Source organism: Lithobates pipiens, unplaced genomic scaffold (genome assembly GCF_037356315.1).
Source record: "Lithobates pipiens isolate NorthernLeopardFrog02 unplaced genomic scaffold, aLitPip1_a1.2 Scaffold_16, whole genome shotgun sequence".
Lineage (NCBI taxonomy): Eukaryota > Metazoa > Chordata > Amphibia > Anura > Ranidae > Lithobates > Lithobates pipiens.
Window position 1 is genome coordinate 59,570,283 of NW_027507748.1, and position 18,705 is coordinate 59,588,987.

The 18,705-nt window shown below is 45.4% G+C and overlaps 1 protein-coding gene across 3 annotated transcripts in view; it reads left to right on the plus strand.

Annotated features, from left to right (window-relative positions):
• The window catches only part of PATL2 (PAT1 homolog 2), a 115,906-nt gene that overhangs the window by 23,842 nt on the left and 73,359 nt on the right, over positions 1 to 18,705 (plus strand). For all 3 annotated transcript variants that reach the window (XM_077479942.1, XM_077479943.1, XM_077479945.1), the window contains exons 2-6: positions 1,269 to 1,329; positions 12,980 to 13,082; positions 14,631 to 14,914; positions 17,264 to 17,335; positions 18,519 to 18,590. In XM_077479942.1, coding sequence (XP_077336068.1) covers positions 1,306 to 1,329; positions 12,980 to 13,082; positions 14,631 to 14,914; positions 17,264 to 17,335; positions 18,519 to 18,590 — 555 coding nt within the window. In that variant the 5' untranslated portion in view covers positions 1,269 to 1,305. The remainder of the gene's footprint in view (positions 1 to 1,268; positions 1,330 to 12,979; positions 13,083 to 14,630; positions 14,915 to 17,263; positions 17,336 to 18,518; positions 18,591 to 18,705) is intronic.

The window sequence follows — 18,705 nt, forward strand, 5'->3', positions numbered from 1 at the left end:
TGTTGGAGATATGCCGCCTCCTCCCCTTCCCCCGTCAGGCACCGACGTGGGGTCAGTGACCTCATCATCCCCTCCCTCTTCAGCACTGGAGCAAACCTGGCCGTATGCTGCAGCTGGTGGAACATTACTGCCAGATTGCTGTCCTTCAGCATCCCCTTCCTCTAGCTGGGTATCATCAAAGCCTTCAAAACACTGGGCATCCTCCTGGAGCATGTACCCAACAGTGTGCTCAAACAGTTCGGGGGGGACTCCTCAGGAGGACATGGTGGGTCTAGGGAAGGTGTGACTGACGACATTGAGATGAGGGAAGAGGATGCGTTGACAGCTGCTTTGCTACTACCCTGAGCCTGGGTGAGAGAGGATGAGGAGGGCTTGGTCATCCACTCTACCAAGTCTTTGGCATGATGCGGCTCAACATGTCCAGCTGCCGAAAAGGACAAGCGTGTCCCATGGCCACGTGCTGATGACTATGCACCGCGTCCACGACCAGCACTGTTGTCTCTAGACAGAGCCTGCTTGTCCTCTTTTATTGGCTCCTGATTGTCTGCCTCTCCTTGTTGTCCTTCCAGACATAGTAATGGCCTGCAGGGAGATGGGGAAAACTGAGCAGATGACACAGTACACCGACTGTTATTACTGCAGCTGCCTGCCTGTGATACAAACGGAACACCAGCATTAAGGGGTAGCTACAGGTGTATAATGTGCAGGAGGCACACAACACCCACTTAAACTGCTGCAGATTCACCATAAAAGAACAGACTGCCCCTGCCTATCCTGCTCTCTCCCTGCACCCCGGAACACACTACACAAGGCCGCCACGCTGGTGGCCTTATATAGTGTGGGGCGTTTTACTAAACCCCCTGAACTAAAATTGGCCACAGGCATCCTGCCTGTGGCCAATTATGGCTATCCTCGCTGCCTGCGCTGTGATTGGCCAAGTATGCAGGGTCACAGTGCAGGCTTGGCCACTCGTGAGCCAGCAATGCACTGCGATGGCACAGTGAATTGTGGGTCGTGAGCACCACACGAATTTTGGTGCGAACGGTCCAGAGTTCTGGCTTTGCCGAATGGGCGAACAGCCGGTGTTCGAGTCGAACATGGGTTCGACTCTAACACCAAGCTCATCCCTAGCAGTAAATGTAAAATGGGTAGAAGACTGTATACAGTCCTGAGCCTTCATATATTATGTAGGTTTCAGCGGGTGACTGTTTGTTTGATTTTCTACTATGTTCTGTTGTAGACTAAATTTTAATGTTCTCCATCCACAGATCAGCTCGGGTATTTCAACTTGGTGAAACCTAAACCATGAGTCTCAACTCTGAACAGATTGTAAGTATACAAATGTGTCAATGAAGGCAGGGCTGGATTTTTTTTTTTTTTTTTTTTTTGTGAATTTCACTAGATGTCTCAGCTGCAGGAAAAACATGCTTATTTGGTAAAACAGGATTAACTGCAATGCCGTGTTAAATGCAGTAGCCAGTAGCATAAATTCCCAAATCATTAGTGGTGTAACAATTATCAAGCCTTAAAAAATCCGCTTTAATAATGGTTTTATTTCAGTAAAAAAAGGTCCGATTTACATTTATTATGTTTTTCATGTGAAGTATATCCTTTTAACATTATAGTTCCACTTAAAAAAAAAAAATATATATATATATATATATATATATATATATATATATATATATATATATATATATATATATATATATAGCGAGCACATATTTTTCAGTTGGTGTAGTGTTTGCTCTAAATTCATTTTGTTGCAATACATGAAATTGGTGTGTAGTTTTTTTTTTTTGTCTATTAAAGATTGAAATTATCAACTAGAGGTTGCACTATATTTCAGTTCAGTCAATCGGCCTCCCTGCTTAAAGGATAAGTTCAATTATTTTTTTTTTTTTTTTTTTTTAATCTTTCGTTCATTAACAGACATAGCACCTTAATCTTGACCTTGGGGGTTATATCGCCACCTTTAGGAGAGGATTATACAGAACACATAAACAGCACAGTGCCGCCCAGAGAGCTGTCCTCCTGGCTATAACCCCTCACTCTGCTCCCATTAGCTTAGTTTTTTTTTTTCTGCCTAGTCAAGGAGTGGAACCTGGCTCCCTGTGGGGCCCAATGGTCCTTGGAATTTTTTATTCTTTGAATGTGGTCCAGGCTCTGCGTGTCTGTCAGCTACATCTCGTTTCCGGAGGCTAGACTCATTGTTTGTATCAGTGGCTGGTCCGAAGAAGGTTCTGGCGGTCTCGTCAGCCATCATTTCTCTGTGGATCAGACCGATTGGGGCTCAGGCTTATGTCATAAGGGAACGGGCTCCTCGGTTTTTTTCCTGTCACGGCGCATTCTATCAGGACAATTGGTGCTTCCTGGGCTTTCGTCCATACACACGTTTACCAAATTCTACAAGGTCGATGTGGGCACATCTTCGGATGTGTGCCTCGGGTGCAAGGTTTTGCAGGCGGCCGTTTGAGGTTGCGACACCTTTTGAGGTGTTTTTGTTATGGGTGGAGTTTATTTTCTTTCTGTTCCCACCCCTCGTTTTGGACACTGCTTGGGGGCGTCCCTAAGGTCAAGAATAAGGTGCTGTGTCAATCAATGAGCGAAAGTGAAAATAGGATTTTCCCAAGTGTTCTTCCAGGACAGCCCTTGAGAGATGGAGCTCCTCCCATCGACACAGGAAACACATTGCCACAGTTCAAAAGGCGGTCCCTCAGGTCCCTGGTCAGTCATTTGTGTTTCCTCCGTCGGAGGAACATGTTGCCAGGAACCTGGAGGCCCCTCTCAGGGGCTGCCTGAGAACCTGCAAGCCTAAGGGACCGGGTCCTGGTTTATGGCTGCAGTTTGGGTCCATACCTTTTTTCTTTGGCTCGGGTACCGTCCAGCTGAACCGGAGCAGACCCGTTACCCTCCTCCTTCCAGTGCCGAGGTGGAAAGGGGCAGAATGACGCCGGTTTCCCCCAGGAGTGGTGAGTGGAACCTTCCATCTTCCCTCCTCGTTGCAGGGGGTCGGAGACGCCGAGCGTTCACTTCCGGCGGAACCGCGTCATCACTGCGTGCCGAGACTTCCGGTTCCGGGTCTCTAGGGTACAAGGAGGAGAGGGAGAGCCAGCGCTGTGCCTGTGAAGCCCGACCAGCGTCCAGCTATACCGGATTAGCGGCGGGATTCGGAGCGTCAGAGGGGGACCATGGAGGCTATTCCCCAGGATACTCCGGCGGAGACAGGCACCAGCCAAACCCAGGTAGGCTGCTGGGCATGCTATTACTCTGGTGGAGTGGTGGTGTTTGTAGGCTGGGCCCTGTAGTGCCCCACGGTGGCGGTTTACTCACAGTGAGGTTGTTTGTTAGTGGTGATTCTAAGAGGGACATGGTGCTGACGCTAAGAAATCCTTTGTCTTCTTATTTTCAGGCTAAAGAGATGCCAAGGGAAGACAAGACAGGCCGCAAAAAGTGCCCTAATTGTGGGAATAGGTTGTCCTCTGGCTCTAACAAAGCCCTTTGCAAGCAATGCATTGCAAGCTTGCTTAAATCTGAGGCAGATTCCCCTTTAGCAAAGTTTTTGGGCTCCTTTAAAGAGGAAATGGCGTCGACCTTTAAGTCCCTCCGGGAGTTAATCACTGACGTGGGATCAGCTGCAGCTGCCTCCACGAGTAAAACAACTATAATCTCATCCTCACCATGCCTTACAACACCCAGCTCAGGGGAGCCCCGTATGGTCAGGGAGCCTAGCCCCACGTTGATTAGCCCCGAATCCTCTGACACTGACTCGGGTCAGGAAGAGGATCAAGCAGCATCTAAAGCCTCAAAATATAGATTATCTCTCTAGGAAGTAGATGAGCTAATGGGGGCTATCTATGATACGCTGGAAATTGAGGAGGAAGAAACTCAGTTATCCAGACATGATCAAATGTATGAGGCTCTGGGGAAAAAGAAAGCAAGGGTTTTTCCTATACATAAGGTGCTTTCTGACCTTGTCCTTAAGGAGTGGTCTGAACCAGACAAGAAGGTTTTCTTTCCTAAATCCCTTAAGAGAAGGTTCCCTTTTGATGAGAGCCCAGAGGCGGTCTGGAATAAAAATCCAAAACTAGACGCCCCTCTGTCCAAAATCTCAAAGCAGGCTGATCTGGCCTTTGAGGATATGGGCCACCTGAAAGATCCCATGGACAGGAGAACAGACATTGTCTTAAAGAGGGCCTGGGATGCCTCTATGGCAGGCTTAAAACCAGCTCTAGCCACTTCCTGTGTAGCTAGAAACCTGGAGTTCTGGTTATCGCAACTACAAGAACACTTAAAGGCAGGCACTCCTAGGGGGGAGCTTTTGAAATCCTTCCCTATGCTTTTTAAGGCCACCAGTTTCATCTCTGACGCCTCCACGGACTCCGTAAAATTTACGGCTAAATCTGCAGCACTTTCAGTGGCAGCAAGGAGGTCAGTATGGATGAAAACCTGGGGGGGAGACACGGCATCTAAAACCCGCCTGTGCAGCGTCCCTTTTACAGGAGACTTAGTCTTCGGGCCTGAATTAGACTCCGCCTTAGAAAGGACGGCGGACAAAAAGAAAACCTTTCCCGCAAAAAAGAAGAATTTTCAAAGAAAAATTTTTCGGCCCTTTAAGGAACCCTCTAAACCAGAGAAGAGTTCAACCCCCAAAAAACATTGGTCGGGACATAAAGGGAAAGGAAAAGGGATCATACTGTTTAGCCGCCCCAATCAGGATCCCAAACCCCAGTGACGTCAGGGTTCCTGTGGGAGGAAGATTAAGCAAATTTCTTCCTCAATGGGAAGAGACAACCTCGAACGAGTTTGTCTTAAATATAATAAAAAGGGGTCATGCGCTGGAATTTCACAGCAACCCTCCTTCCAAGTTTCTGGTGACAAAGCTTCCAAGTCACTCAGAAAAGGCCAGGGCCTTACCTTTACTAATAGGGGAAATGGTAGATCAAGAAGTATTGACACCAGTCCCTATTCAGGAACAAGGGGACGGTTTTTACTCGCACATCTTTGTGGTAAGAAAACCGTCAGGGAGATTCAGACGAATTATGAACCTCCGTCCACTGAATCGCTCCATCCGTTACAAGAGATTTCGGATGGAGTCCATTTATTCCATAAAGAATCTCCTGCAGAAAGAGACATTTATGGCAACCCTGGACCTAAGGGATGCTTATCTGCACATTCCAATAAGGGAGGAATGCCAGAAATTCCTTCGGATGGCAGTGCAGATAGACACAAAGGTTTACCACTTTCAGTGCAGAGCACTTCCCTTCGGTCTATCATCCTCTCCGAGAATCTTTACCAAGGTTCTCGGAGAGGCTTTAGTTCCTCTGAGGCTTCAATCAGTCTCAATTATCCCCTACCTAGACGATCTGCTCCTAACAGCCCACTCAGAGAGTCGTCTTTCTCAGGACCTAGAATTGACTCAACTCAGTCTGAGTCGATTAGGGTGGATTGTCAGTCAGGAGAAATCCAAGACAACCCCAACACAGGAGATCCTGTATCTGGGGTACTGGATCAAGTCTGTAGATCAGAAAATTATACTGCCGGAAGAAAAGATTTTGAATCTGTGGCAGAGAATATCTTTTCTTCAATGCAGCCCCAAGTGTACGGTGAGGGAAGTAATGTCGGTCTTAGGTCTTATGACGGCAGCCATTCCAGCCGTACAATGGGCCAGGTTCCATCAAAGAGAACTTCAGGGTTTTCTGTTAGAACAATTAAAAGGCAGAGATCTGGAGGAGGAGGTATCGATCCCCTCAAGGGTAAAACGCTCCCTCTGGTGGTGGAAGGACAGGGAGAACCTAAACAAAGGGGTTCATTGGGTCCTTCCTATCACTTCAACACTAACAACGGATGCGAGCAGTTGGGGCTGGGGAGCCCACCTAGGCTCAAGCTGGGTCCAGGACAAGTGGACTCCGGAGGAGAAATGTTTCTCTTCCAATTGGAAAGAACTAACAGCAATCCTGAGAGCTGTTCTAGCTTTCCACCCCGCAATACAGGGTCACCATCTACAAGTCCGTTCAGACAATACGACGGCTGTAGCATACATAAACAAACAAGGAGGAACCAGAAGTCCTCGTTTGATGTTGGTAGCCAGACGCATTCTCCAGTGGGCAGAAGCCAATCTGGAATCCATTTCTGCAGTTCACCTGAAAGGGGAGCTGAACAACAAGGCGGACTTCTTGAGTCGACAGAGGATTTCGAACCAAGAATGGTCCTTACACCCAGAGGCATTCAATCTCATAACAGCTCACTGGGGAGAACCAGAGGTAGACCTTTTTGCGAGCAAGAAAAATGCAAAGGTTCCCAATTTTTTCTCGCTAAACCCAGGAGATCAACCCCTGGCGGTAGATGCCTTGCAAACTCCATGGACTTTCAGTCTGGCGTATGCATTTCCCCCTCTTCATCTCATTCCGAGGGTCCTAGCAAGATTCCTCAAGGAGAAAACCTGTTTGATTCTAGTAGCACCTTTTTGGCCCAGGAGACCGTGGTTCACAACGTTGCTACAATTGACAGATTGTCCGCCTCTAAGACTTCCCTACAGACAGGACCTCCTGTCGCAGGGACCTCTTTACCATCCGCAGGTCGCCACACTGAAGCTGTCAGCGTGGTTACTGAGGAGGAAATCTTAAGGAGTAAGGGCCTGTCAGACGAGGTAATTGCGACCTTACTACAGAGTCGCAAACCAGTCACGAGAGCTATTTACAAAAAAGTCTGGAAAAAATTCAATAGCTGGCTGAATAGCCGTGACATAAATACGGCTAATATTCTACAGTTTTTACAGGAAGGTGTAAACAAGGGTTTAACCCTAAGTACTATTAAGGTACAGATAGCTGCCTTAAGTGTATACCTAGATGAACGCTTACAGGAAAATCCTTTTGTCGCTAGATTCTGTAAGGCAGTCGCTAGACGTAAGCCAGTCAGAATCACAAAAGTCCCATCCTGGGATTTAGCAGTTGTGCTAAAAGCTTTCTTGGGGTCACCCTTTGAGCCTATCTCAGAGGCCTCCCTAAGGCTTATTACCTTTAAGACAGTTCTCCTGGTGGCAATCACTTCAGCCCGTAGGGTCAGTGAAATCCAAGCACTTTCCATCAGGGAACCATTCCTACAGATCCTAGAAGACAGAGTCATACTAAAGACAGACCCTGGGTTCTTACCAAAGGTAGCATCTAGCTTCCATAGGTCCCAAGATATTGTCCTCCCTTCATTTTGTCAAAATGCAGCAAATGAGAAAGAGGAACGTTTTCATTTATTGGATGTGAGGAGGTGTATTCTAGAATATCTTAAAATAACAAAACCATTCAGAATCTCAGACTCCCTTTTTGTCCTTTTTTTCCGGACAGCGTAGGGGACAGAAAGCTTCAAAAGTAACCATAGCTAGATGGATTAGGCTAGCTATAGCAGAGGGGTATAAGGCCTTGAATAGAGATCCCCCTGAGGGTGTTAAAGCTCACTCCACAAGAGCGTTGTCTGCATCCTGGGCAGAAAGAGCTGGTGCCACCCCGGAGCAGGTATGTAAAGCAGCCACATGGTCAAGCTTTTCCACCTTTACAAGGCATTACCGACTGGACTTAATGTCTAGTCAGGATCAGGCCTTTGGGAGGAAAGTCCTCCAGGCCGTGGTCCCCCCCTAATCTGGTAAGTACTTGGGGATCCTCTCAAGGGCTGTCCTGGAAGAACACTTGGGAAAACTGGAGTTAGTACTTACCGGTAACTCCTTTTCCGGTGGTCTTCCAGGACAGCACGATCCCACCCTTTATTTGATTGTAGTGATGTACTAATGTTATTACCTGTTATGGTTTATATGTTTTTCAGTTCCATCCTTCGGTTCTTGGTGAATGACTGACCAGGGACCTGAGGGACCGCCTTTTGAACTGTGGCAATGTGTTTCCTGTGTCGATGGGAGGAGCTCCATCTCTCAAGGGCTGTCCTGGAAGACCACCGGAAAAGGAGTTACCGGTAAGTACTAACTCCAGTTTTTGTACTCACCGTAAAATCGTTTTCTCTGATGTTCATTGATGAACACAGCACCCACCCCTCCTGTTTATGTTTGTACTGCTTTTTGACAGACTGAGGGGTTATAGCCAGTAGGACCGTGGTGTGTGTGTGTGTGTGTGTGTGTGTGTGTGTGTGTGTGTGTGTGTATATATCTATCTATCTATCCTCTCCTAAAGGTGGCGATATAACCCTGAGGTCAAGATTAAGGTGCTGTGTCAATGAATAGCAGAGTATAGGATTTTAGTGAGTACAAAAATCCTATTCATATAATTTTTTTTTTTTCCATTTTTCCTAAATTCCAGCTCCCCTATGTACCAATATAGCATTAAAGCTGAGGGCCAAAAAATTACATTTAAAATGCTTCTAAAAATGTGTTTAAAAAAAAAAAAATGTACTTACCAGAAATGGCTGTTGCTAGGCAAATTGTCCTACTCCTTTCTACACCGCTGTGATCTTCAATCTTCTCCTCCTTGCGTTGTCTTCTGGGGACTGTGTGTGTGTGTGTGTGTGTCCAGGGGTTAAGTCCTGGGGGAAAAAAGTGTGCGAACTCTCACCCAAGATCCACTCCCCCCACCAAAACAAAAAATGATACGCTCATATGCATATCTATATATTTCACAGAAAATGCAGTGCAACATTTGTTTTTGTAAACTGGTACTTTACAATAAAATCAGTTAACTTGTCAAACTAACAGATAATCACCACAAGAACGGAGGGGGGCAGTGAGGAAAACTGGAGGGGGACAGTAGCAGAACACGGGGGTGGGGGGGAGAGAGAGAGAGAGAGTAGCAGAACGGAGGGGGAGCATGCTCACTGCTCACAAAGTGTGTGTAACACACTAAACTGGAAGTTTTTCAATGACACTGGTGGACGGCGGACCTCGTGGGCGGGAGGACTCGGAGGCTCAGCTCAGGAGAGAAGTTGAACTGGAGAAGTCTGGCAGCTCAGAGTGGGCTGCACTGCTGGCAATGTGCTACAGCGGCTGCGGGAGTAGTCGCGGTGGCCCCGGGACTGTCTGGCACTGACTAGGCAGTGGGCACAGGATGGATCCTAACCAGCAGTTGGTGTGGCTCTGTCTGGTGTAGTGTCTGTGGCTTCCTGCTCTCTTGGAGGCGCTGCTCAGCCTAGCAACCAGTTACTCAGGCATATGCATGACGCGGCTGCTAACGGGAGCTGAGTTTCTGTTGTGGAAAAAGTACAGGAACTCCGTTCCCATGCGTTCCCGCAGGACTTAAGCCCTGTGTGTGTCCCAGAACACAGCCGGCCATTCACAAAGTGCAGCGTGACTCATGCATGCGCCGTAGTAAATCTTTAGTTTTGTTTAAACTACTTCCATACCTCCATACTGGGACCTGTTTGACTGCTGTATTGGCCCCTTACGGGTTGATTGTTCCCTTTAGCTCTCCCGCGAACGCTACATGCACTTCCTGCTAGTCCCCACCCCCCTCCTTTTTTTTTTTTTTTTTTTTTTTTTTTTTTTCCCCTAACCCCCCCCCCCCCCGGCTAAGACCTACTTTAAATAAACTACGCTTGCTACTCTAGCCCATCACGGCCATGTGTCCGGTGGCAGAGCCCCCCTGTCCTGCCCATCTCATCTCGTTTCACACTTGGCGTGTTGTACGTTGTTCTACCCCTCCCTCTTTCCTATCCAATATCTGTTCTGTCATTTCCCCTCTCTGGTCTTCTCTCCTTGTCTTTGCTTCTGCCTTTACTCTCTTGTTCCCTCACCCCCCCCCCTTGGGTCGGAGCTCCACTATGGCCCAAATTCCCAGTACCTGAAGGCCGCTACGGAACTTACACAGTCAAGCTCAGCTTTGTCTCCTCATAGGGGAGTTCTAATTGCCTTTTGACGCAATCTTATTTTCTTGCACCAAGGAAATTGCAGACCCAACATCTGCATATCTGCTACTCCGAGGCGAGCTAAATGGTCAAGAGGAAACCTTAGTAGCCTACTATGCCCCTAACAGCTTCCAACACAAATTCTTCTCGCACCTTCTTTCGGTGGTCTCCCAGCACTGTTCTGGGACCCTGATCCTCATGGGAGATTCAAACGTAACATTGGACTCCTCGGTGGACAGGAAACGTGCACAAAGAGAGTCCTCCTCCCATGACCCGGCTGTGGAAGCTCAAATGTGATCCCTCTTGCAATCACACAGACTGGTGGACACATGGAGGGAACGTCACCGCTGTGACAGCAACTTTACCTTCTATTCTAACCCACATGTGAGCTTTTGCAGGATTGACCACCTCTTTATTCCCCTACGACTAATTTCTAGCATGCATAAGATAACGATCCCGGCCTCTCCGTGATCAGATCATGATCCCATAGTCTAAACACTTGGGTCAGGGGCCTAACACGATCACCTTATCAATGGTGGCTGAGCGACACTCTCGACATCCCAGGACTCCCTCCATGAACTTTCCACCCGGCTCCAGCACTTCTTTTCGGACAACGTAGGCTCCGTCTCGTTGGTTATCTTTGTGGGAGGCTCACAAGGCCACCATGTGGGGTAACTGCATCCAGCTCGCCTCTTCCCACAAATGGGACAAGGAAAACAAAATTTAAACTTATGACCCGCCTGGCATCTAACGTGGCATGGAAATCCAACCCTACCTCAGCTAACAAAAATGCCCACGACACCATTGTTGAGGAACTGGATCTCTTATCCACCGACAGAGCTGAAAGAGCGCTGCTATGGGCTAAGCGCAAATTCTACTCTTTTGCAAACAAGCCAGGAAACTTAAGGCCATGGGCCACTCTCACAAGCCGATTTGCCTCTGCTCGGCTAGAGGGAACCTTGCTTCTGACCCAACTAAAGTCACAGTAGCCTTTGCTGATTTTCTGACCGCCTTATATAGGAACCCCCCTCCCCCCCCCCCCTGCACCTTTTTTTCTGTGATTTGCACCTAACCCCCCCCCCCCATCTGAGGCTTAATGCAGACATTTCTGAGCTGGAGGTGGCCCAGGTTATCAAAGGCATCTGGCCCTCAATGGCCCCAGGCCCAGATTATTTCTCCGTCCTATGTTATCTGAAATTCTCCTCCCTCCTGCTCCCCCACCTGACAGCATACTTAAATGATATCAAACTGGTTACTCTGCTTTCTTCTGACTCCAAGCTCATGATCCCCAAGCCTTTCGCCTGATCTCCCTGTTGAATGAGGATATGAAACTATTAGGCAGGATCCTATGTTCATGCATCAATAAACTCCTTCGCTCACTGATTCACAGGGACCAACTGGGCTTCGTACCAGGCCGTCGGGTTGGAGACAATATCCAGAAGGTGGCCCACCTGATCTCCCTGCTCCATCACCGCAAAATCCCTGGGTTTCTGCTTTCACTCAATATGTATAAAGCTTTCTATTCTCTCTCGTGTGGCTACGTGCTCCAGTTTTGGGGCTTTGGAGACTCGATTCTTACCTGGTTGGCTGCACTCTACTCATCCCCTTCAGCTGCCGTCAGCTATGCAGGGTGCTTGTTGCCCTCATTTCCCATCTTCAGAGGAACACGGCAGGATTTTCCCCTCTCCCCCCTTCCTCTTCATTCTGGCCTTTGAACCCTTGGCCATGGCTCTTAGAGCTGATCCAAACATTAATGGAATTCCATATGCAGGCAAATGTTACAAAGTAAATATGTTCGCGGACGATGTTCTCCTGACCCTAACCAACCCAATTGGCTCTTTGCCTAATCCACAATCTCTCTTGACTCCCTTTGCTACCATCTCAGGGTTCCAGATTAATCCCCACAAAACCACTGCAATGAGCATCTCGCTTCCTGGCTCCCTGGTCACGCACCTCCAATCCTCCTTCCAATACCCCCAAGTTGACCCCCCACTCATCCCTCTTCTACTTCTTATTTTTTTTTCCAGCAAACTATTATCCCCTTGCATACAATCGCAGCGCTTATGGCATCCTGGCAGTTCCCCACCTTATCTTGGATTAGCCGCATCCATGCCGTCATGATGACGGTCCTCCCGAAGATCCTGTATGAACCCTACCAGTCCGTGTCCCAGCATTTTTTCTGGGTCTCCTCCAGAAAAGGCTCCTCTAACTTATCTGGGCCAGTAAGTGTCCCAGGGTCTCCCGCTTTACCCTGTATGCCTGCAGACTGAGAGGTGAGCTTGGAGTCCCGAATGTCACCAAATACTACCAGGCCGCACAAATCTCCCAGCTTGCGATGCTCCCAGGTTATCTCTGATATTCCAGCCTGGGTCCTCCTGGGAATCCCCACCTGTGCATCGGTTCCCATTTCAGCCCTCTTGTGGCTCCCACCTAAGATGCACTCTGCCGCACTTAGGCTATGGGCCATCAGAGGGCTTAGACTCTGGGACTCGGTTTGGTAGGCTCATGTCCCCATCCCTCCTGCTCCTTCCCCCCTTAACAACCTTCTGTCGGCACCCCCCCACTTGGATCAACCTCATGGATTCACGTGGGTCCGTCATTTTCTTGGGACTTGGTGACCTACCTGTGTTTAGATTAGATTAATGGCTAGTACATAGGATTAGAAAATTTGCCGAAGAGGAAAAAAAAAATACCTCTTTCAAAGCAATCGTGCAATAAACTAAACTAATTGTTGCTACACAGCTTTCAAGAGCCGATCATGCTATTTCATCCGAAATCATCTGAAGAGACAAGCACAAAAGGTTTTTCCTTGAACGATACCAGAACATACGACTTATTTAATCAGTACCGTGTTCATCCAAAAAAAAAAAACCCCACAAGAGCAAGATCATGCATGCTTGCAAAGAGAATACAACCCATTACATAATTTTCTAAGTTGTTTTCTGTCATACAAGTGTGTTTGTAACTCTAGTAACTTTTTTCATTTTGCGTTATGAGACTAGCATGCAAAAAACAGACTATCGTTTTGTCTGATTGTCTCATCGTGTGTACGAGGCTTAATGGTAATTTGTTTGTAATGCAATAACCAAACTAATCAGTATTTCCATATGTTTGTGTCCATTATCCTTATTTATGTTGTGCATCTTAGCTGCCAGAGGACTTTTATCTGGCAGAAGAAAGCTCTGTTCTGGAAGAAATGGCAGAAGAGGATGACGAAATTGATCTATACAATGAAGTTACGTTTGGATTAGGTAAGATTTGCCATCTAAACCATTTTGATGGAAAATACAGAATGCCAGTATTTCTACTTGTAATGCGAGAGAAAAAGAGATGAGCCGTTGGCTCAAGGGTTAAATGGTGTTCTCTAAGAACGCTACCTACCCAGGGTGTCCCGAGAGGCCACCCAATAGGATTTATTAAGCGTTATAAATTTTGTGTCATTGCGTCTCCATTAGACCAGAGTCCAATGTCTCATTTCCTCATCCTTTTGAGCAGTTCACTGAGGCCCAGACTTGTCCCCATTCTAATGCTGGACCTGGGCTATAAAAGCAGGTAAAACAATGTAAAGATGATCAAGTTACTTCCAAGCATTGCACATTTGTGGGTCTTTTCGTATAAACTTCTCTGGACAAATGTCGCAAGCATTTATCCAACAATAACAAATTGTCTCCATATGCTGTCTAATTGTTTGTTTGATCATCCCTTCCATCTACTGCACATAATGTAGTATTTTCCTGAATTATTTAATTGGGGGGGAAAAATACTGTATTATGGCCACTAGGAGGGACTGATCACAGAAGTAAATCTATTAGACATAAATACCTGGAATTTTATTAGTTTGAATGCTTGGGACATTTGGTTCTTTCAGTCAGGAAGCAGTACCTGAATGTAACATACAGTAAGCGGCTGATATAGGACTGACCCCGAAAGACAAGTCCCCAAAACAACCTTCAGAACAGGAAAATCATACATTAACATTCTTGCTTTTGTCTTTCTAGTAAAGGTGTTTAAGACTGTCTGTCTGGCTTCTTTTTAATAATAATATATATATATTTTTTTTTTTTGGGATTAATCTTGCCAGCAGTTCCATTTCTTGTACTACGATTGCGTCGATATTGCCCCGACATCGGAAACGGATACCTCTGCGATGCGTTTTGAGCCCATAGAAAATTATTAGGCTCAAATCGCTCTGCAAAGAATTGCATGTGATTTTTAACAAAAATGCTGTGTAATTCCTGCCAGAATCGCATGCTGTTTCCCGCACTGCTCCAGTGAGAACCTAGGCTTGTCATAGTGATTTCAGCCTGGATTCACATGAGTTGTGCGGGAAACCGCCTGTGATTTGAACATGAAGTGCACGGCATTCCTTTTTAAAGTTGCATGCAATTCTTTGCAGTGCGATTTGAAACCGTACGACATGAATCTGTTTTCTGTATCGCCGATTACTTAACCTATTGTATCTGTACTCGTTGCTTTAAAAAAAAAAAAGTGTTGGTGCTACTAGTAGTGCCAATGCTCCATCAAGCAAATTTTTCAATAGTTTATAGAAATACAGTGAGGGGAAAAAGTATTTGATACCCCTGCTGATTTTGTATGTTTGCCCACTGACAAAGAAATTATCAGTTTAACTTTAATGGTAGGTTTATTTAATCAGTGAGAGAATAACAACAAAAATATCCAGAAAACGTATTTCAAAAAAGTAATTTATGTGCTTTTTAATAAATGAAATAAGTATTTGACTCCTTCGCAAAACATGACTTTAGTACTTGGTGGCAGACATGTAATGAGCTTGTTTTCAGATCATGAAGAATCTGAAGATGAAGGTGGTAAAGAGGAGAACCAAAGCAAAAAGGCAAATCAAAAACCCGAGCTGATTTGTGAAAATAAAAAGCCTTCCGAAAAACGAGAGCTGGTAGAATTTGAGGAGACCTCAAATCAAGAGGTGGATTTTGTCACAGAATCCATGAAAGAAGCTGACCTTTCTGTAGACATGGAGAACCGACCAGAAAGTACAAGAATAGATGATTCTGACCTGGGAGATCCAGCGGTGATGAAGGCCTTTCATGGCCAGCCAGCTCTAGAGGTAATAAGTGAATTTGTTATTGCTGTTTTATACATTACTATGCTGCTGTAAAGTAATTCTTCATATTTGTTACATTCCCACAAATTGGTCTGATCGCCGGAACCTCTAAGTATTCACTGCTAGAGGGGTCATCCTATAACCTATATAAATATCTCACTGTCTTGTTTCACTGTCTGTGGTCACTTTAAAAGGTAAAGTCACAGGGGGGAAAAATGAAGGTAATGTATAGTGGGTTTGTATACATCTTCAAAGAGAAAATTGGGGTAAATGGCAAAAATTGCTTACTATTTATTTTACGTTTCCATCTTCAGCCAACAGATAGGCGCTCTAAATACCATGTTTGACCTAGTTCTAAAGAGGAACTTCACCCTTATCTGAAAAAAATACAACAAAGGCTTTTCTAAAAAAAAAAAACAAACAAAAAAAAAATGTGTATATGTGTATGTGGCAGCCACAACCCATTACATGGCGGCCTTGACTTAATAGGCTTACCGGTTACCTTCTCCTGGCCTGCTCTTCCACGTCTAGGTGTTCCCTGGGTTGATGCCCAAAAACTTGTACACTGACACAGATAAAGTCCTTTCAAAGAGGTTTATTTTGCAGTAGAACTTTTACAAACAGTCTCTTAGGGAACAGAGGGCTCGGGTGAAGAACTCTGGCACCTTGAACTGCAGGTGTAACACAGTCTCTATTTCCACCCAGAGAGTAGCCACTCGCAGCTGGGTTCCTCAAGGCTGAACAGATCTCTAGCCAGAGATCATGGCAGTCAGCATGTTGACTCAAAACTTGAACAATCATCTGGTCTACAAGAACCTTTTTCCAACCGTACCTGGAATGTTTCCTGCTTCCTTTATGGTACTGGAAAATTTGTGATTTGGACAATGTCCTTCCCAACTCAGTAACCAGGCACTTCTCATGATGCCACTTGCTGGCCCTCCTCCGAAGAGTCCTCCCTCGGTTACTTCCACTTGCTGTGGCGTCCCTCCAAGCAGAGAGCACACCCCGACACTTTGAATCCTTCCTCGGTTACTGTGCCTCGACCAGCCAGTTCAGAGACTCGGGAACAGACGGATCCCTACCCCAGACCAGGGAGGTCTATCAGGGGCCACTGACAGTACCCTGGTCCTGGAACCAGAACAGACCACACGGGTCTCACGAACAACTCCTGAACACGTGACCCACACCCGTTTAAGTACCCCCTCCCAGACTCCTCAGCGGGCCCTGGCGCTCCTGCTGATTGGCTCCGAGAGGGCCGATACCAAAACATCCAACCAGACTTGGCTCTGGCCTGTCATGTGCACCTCGCCGTTCACATGACCAGGCAGAACTTTTAAACCTAGCCTGGCCAGACTGGTGTTAGGCCTACCTACAATATTTAACCCTCAAGACCTTTATTGTCCTCAGGTGTGTGTGTGTGTCTCTACAGATAGGCATTACTAAACATAAAAAAAAAATAAAAAAAAAATAAAAAAAAAATTTAGTAATGCATCTACAAATACTTTTTTATTCTTTGCATACTCTTTCATTGTCCTTCTCCCTGAATGGCCAGTTTCACTAATGGTGGATGAATCTCTTTACTTTATGGAACTCTGTCTACCTCCTGGACATATGGGGGCAGCACTGGTGATGTAGCCGTAAGTGTGTAGTCGCTAATGCCTCGAACAACCAGGAAGTAGAAAAAATGTCAGTGTAAATAGAAAATGGTATGGAAGTCTTTAAAATTGCCATGCGCAGCTGCATGCTGATGTGATTTTTGTTTTTGTGGAAGGGGAATGCCCACTCTAACTGCCTTTGATAAAAATAAAAAATAAATCCTGATTACAGAGCTCCGTAACTAAAGTTGAGCTTTTGCATTGTTGTTGTAGGAAACCCATAATGCTCTGAATTTTGTGACGGATACCTCCATCTTGCAAAACAACCCATGTTGGGATCAAATTTTTCAGAATATTGTTACCCATATAGTAAAGCCTAAAAGAGGATTAGGCATTTTTATAAATGTTAGTTGCACTTCTTAATAAAAAATAAATAAAATATAAATATATATAGATAGATAATATTATATTTTCTCTCTCTCTCATTGGATGTGTAAGTAAGGCAGTGGATTGTCAGTAGTTTTTTACTTCTTCCCCTTTTTTTTTTTTTTTTTTTTTTTTTTTTTTTTTTTTTTTTTTTGGGAGCCCCATCCAGGGGCTTTGGCAAAATATGACATAACTTGTGGCCCCAAAAGAGCAGCTTATTTCTGTATATGCAGCCTACCCATGTTAAAATAGTTAATAGGGTTCAGTTGGAGGTTTAAATTGCTTATTCCTGGTGAAGTTTAGTAAACAAAGGCAATTTCTTCTCTTTCAGAGTGTGGACAGCGCTGTTGTTGATAGTGGAATTGGCTCTACCTGGACAGAGTTTGATACAGACTACGATTTGGTAAACTTTTCTTTTTTGTGTGTGTATGCTGGGACAAGACTGTCTCAAACGGGGGCAATTCACGTTTAGTGTTGGAAAAAATGATTTTCAGTAAATATATGCCGACAGTTGAGATCTGGAGTCGACAGTCAAGTTAAAATGGTATTTTTTTAGACCTTTTCTGGTAAAGAAAATCTGGACATCACCCCCTCCTTCCATTTTGCAATTTGTCATTGCTAACACTAATAACATTGCATTATAAAAGGAATAGCTTAAGAGGTTAGAGGCATCCAATGTTCCAAGACTGGCAATGTATGTATTATGCTAAATATCCCCCCCCCCCCCAAAAAAAAAATCCCAAATAAATTTGTTTCTTCATGTGGCAGAATCAAACACCTGAAGAATTGTAGTCGTTATGTGGCACCCTCTCTTTACCTGGCTCAATGGAAGTAGGTTGAATGACTTTGGGCATCATTTAGCCTCGTAAAGGTTCATTGTTGGATCACATAACAGGTCTCCTTAAAGTTGGTTATACACTCAGTGAATTTCTTCCAGTTCCTAATGGATTGACAGATTTGATCAGTGGTTGACCCTGCTGGCACCATTCGCTCTATATTTTTTATTTGAGAAAACTAAAACGGCGTGGAAGTTGTATCAACAGTGCCTGCATCCAACCAGATGCAGGCGTTATGACATTCTGACATCTAGTGATGCTGGCTCCTAGAATACAATGGGCGCCATGGGAGATTCGTCCCATGGCGTTATTTATCGGGAATGGAGAAATGTATTGGCTCTTGTGTCATTCAGCCCACTGATTAAACAAGAGATCTATGGGGGTGTATAGCCAACTTCAGGCTTTACCACTTTTATACTGTAGTCTCAGCTGATATTTACATAGGGTGTCTGTCTCTGGCTTAAAGCTGATCTGAACTCTATCAAAGTAAATGCTACATGAATCTTCTGCTCTTACTAAGGATGACTGCTGCTCGGAATGTTAGATGAGTATATTTCATGGAGACATGAATAGCAGCGTTTGCTTTGAATGTTAAAAAATAAATTGGCCTTTTCAGTTAGTAGTGCTCAAACAGTTTAGTTCCACTTTAACTGACCATTTTGAACGACTCTGATGGTAATATACCATTTTATGAAGTTGTATTGTCTATGTAACAGATGTGCCGAACTTAAAATAATTGTTTTCTTCCAGACCACAATGGATTCGAGTTCTTGGCTAGGCTCCCCTAAAGTAACGTTGACACCTGCTGGACAAATACTAGAGGTATAACTTGCTCTCAATCATTGAGCTTTTGATGTGCCAGAATTTGTGGAAGGCTTTGGTTTGGGCTTATCGGTGCCAAACTACAAGAAAACCTCGAGGCCCACCGTTTTTTGCC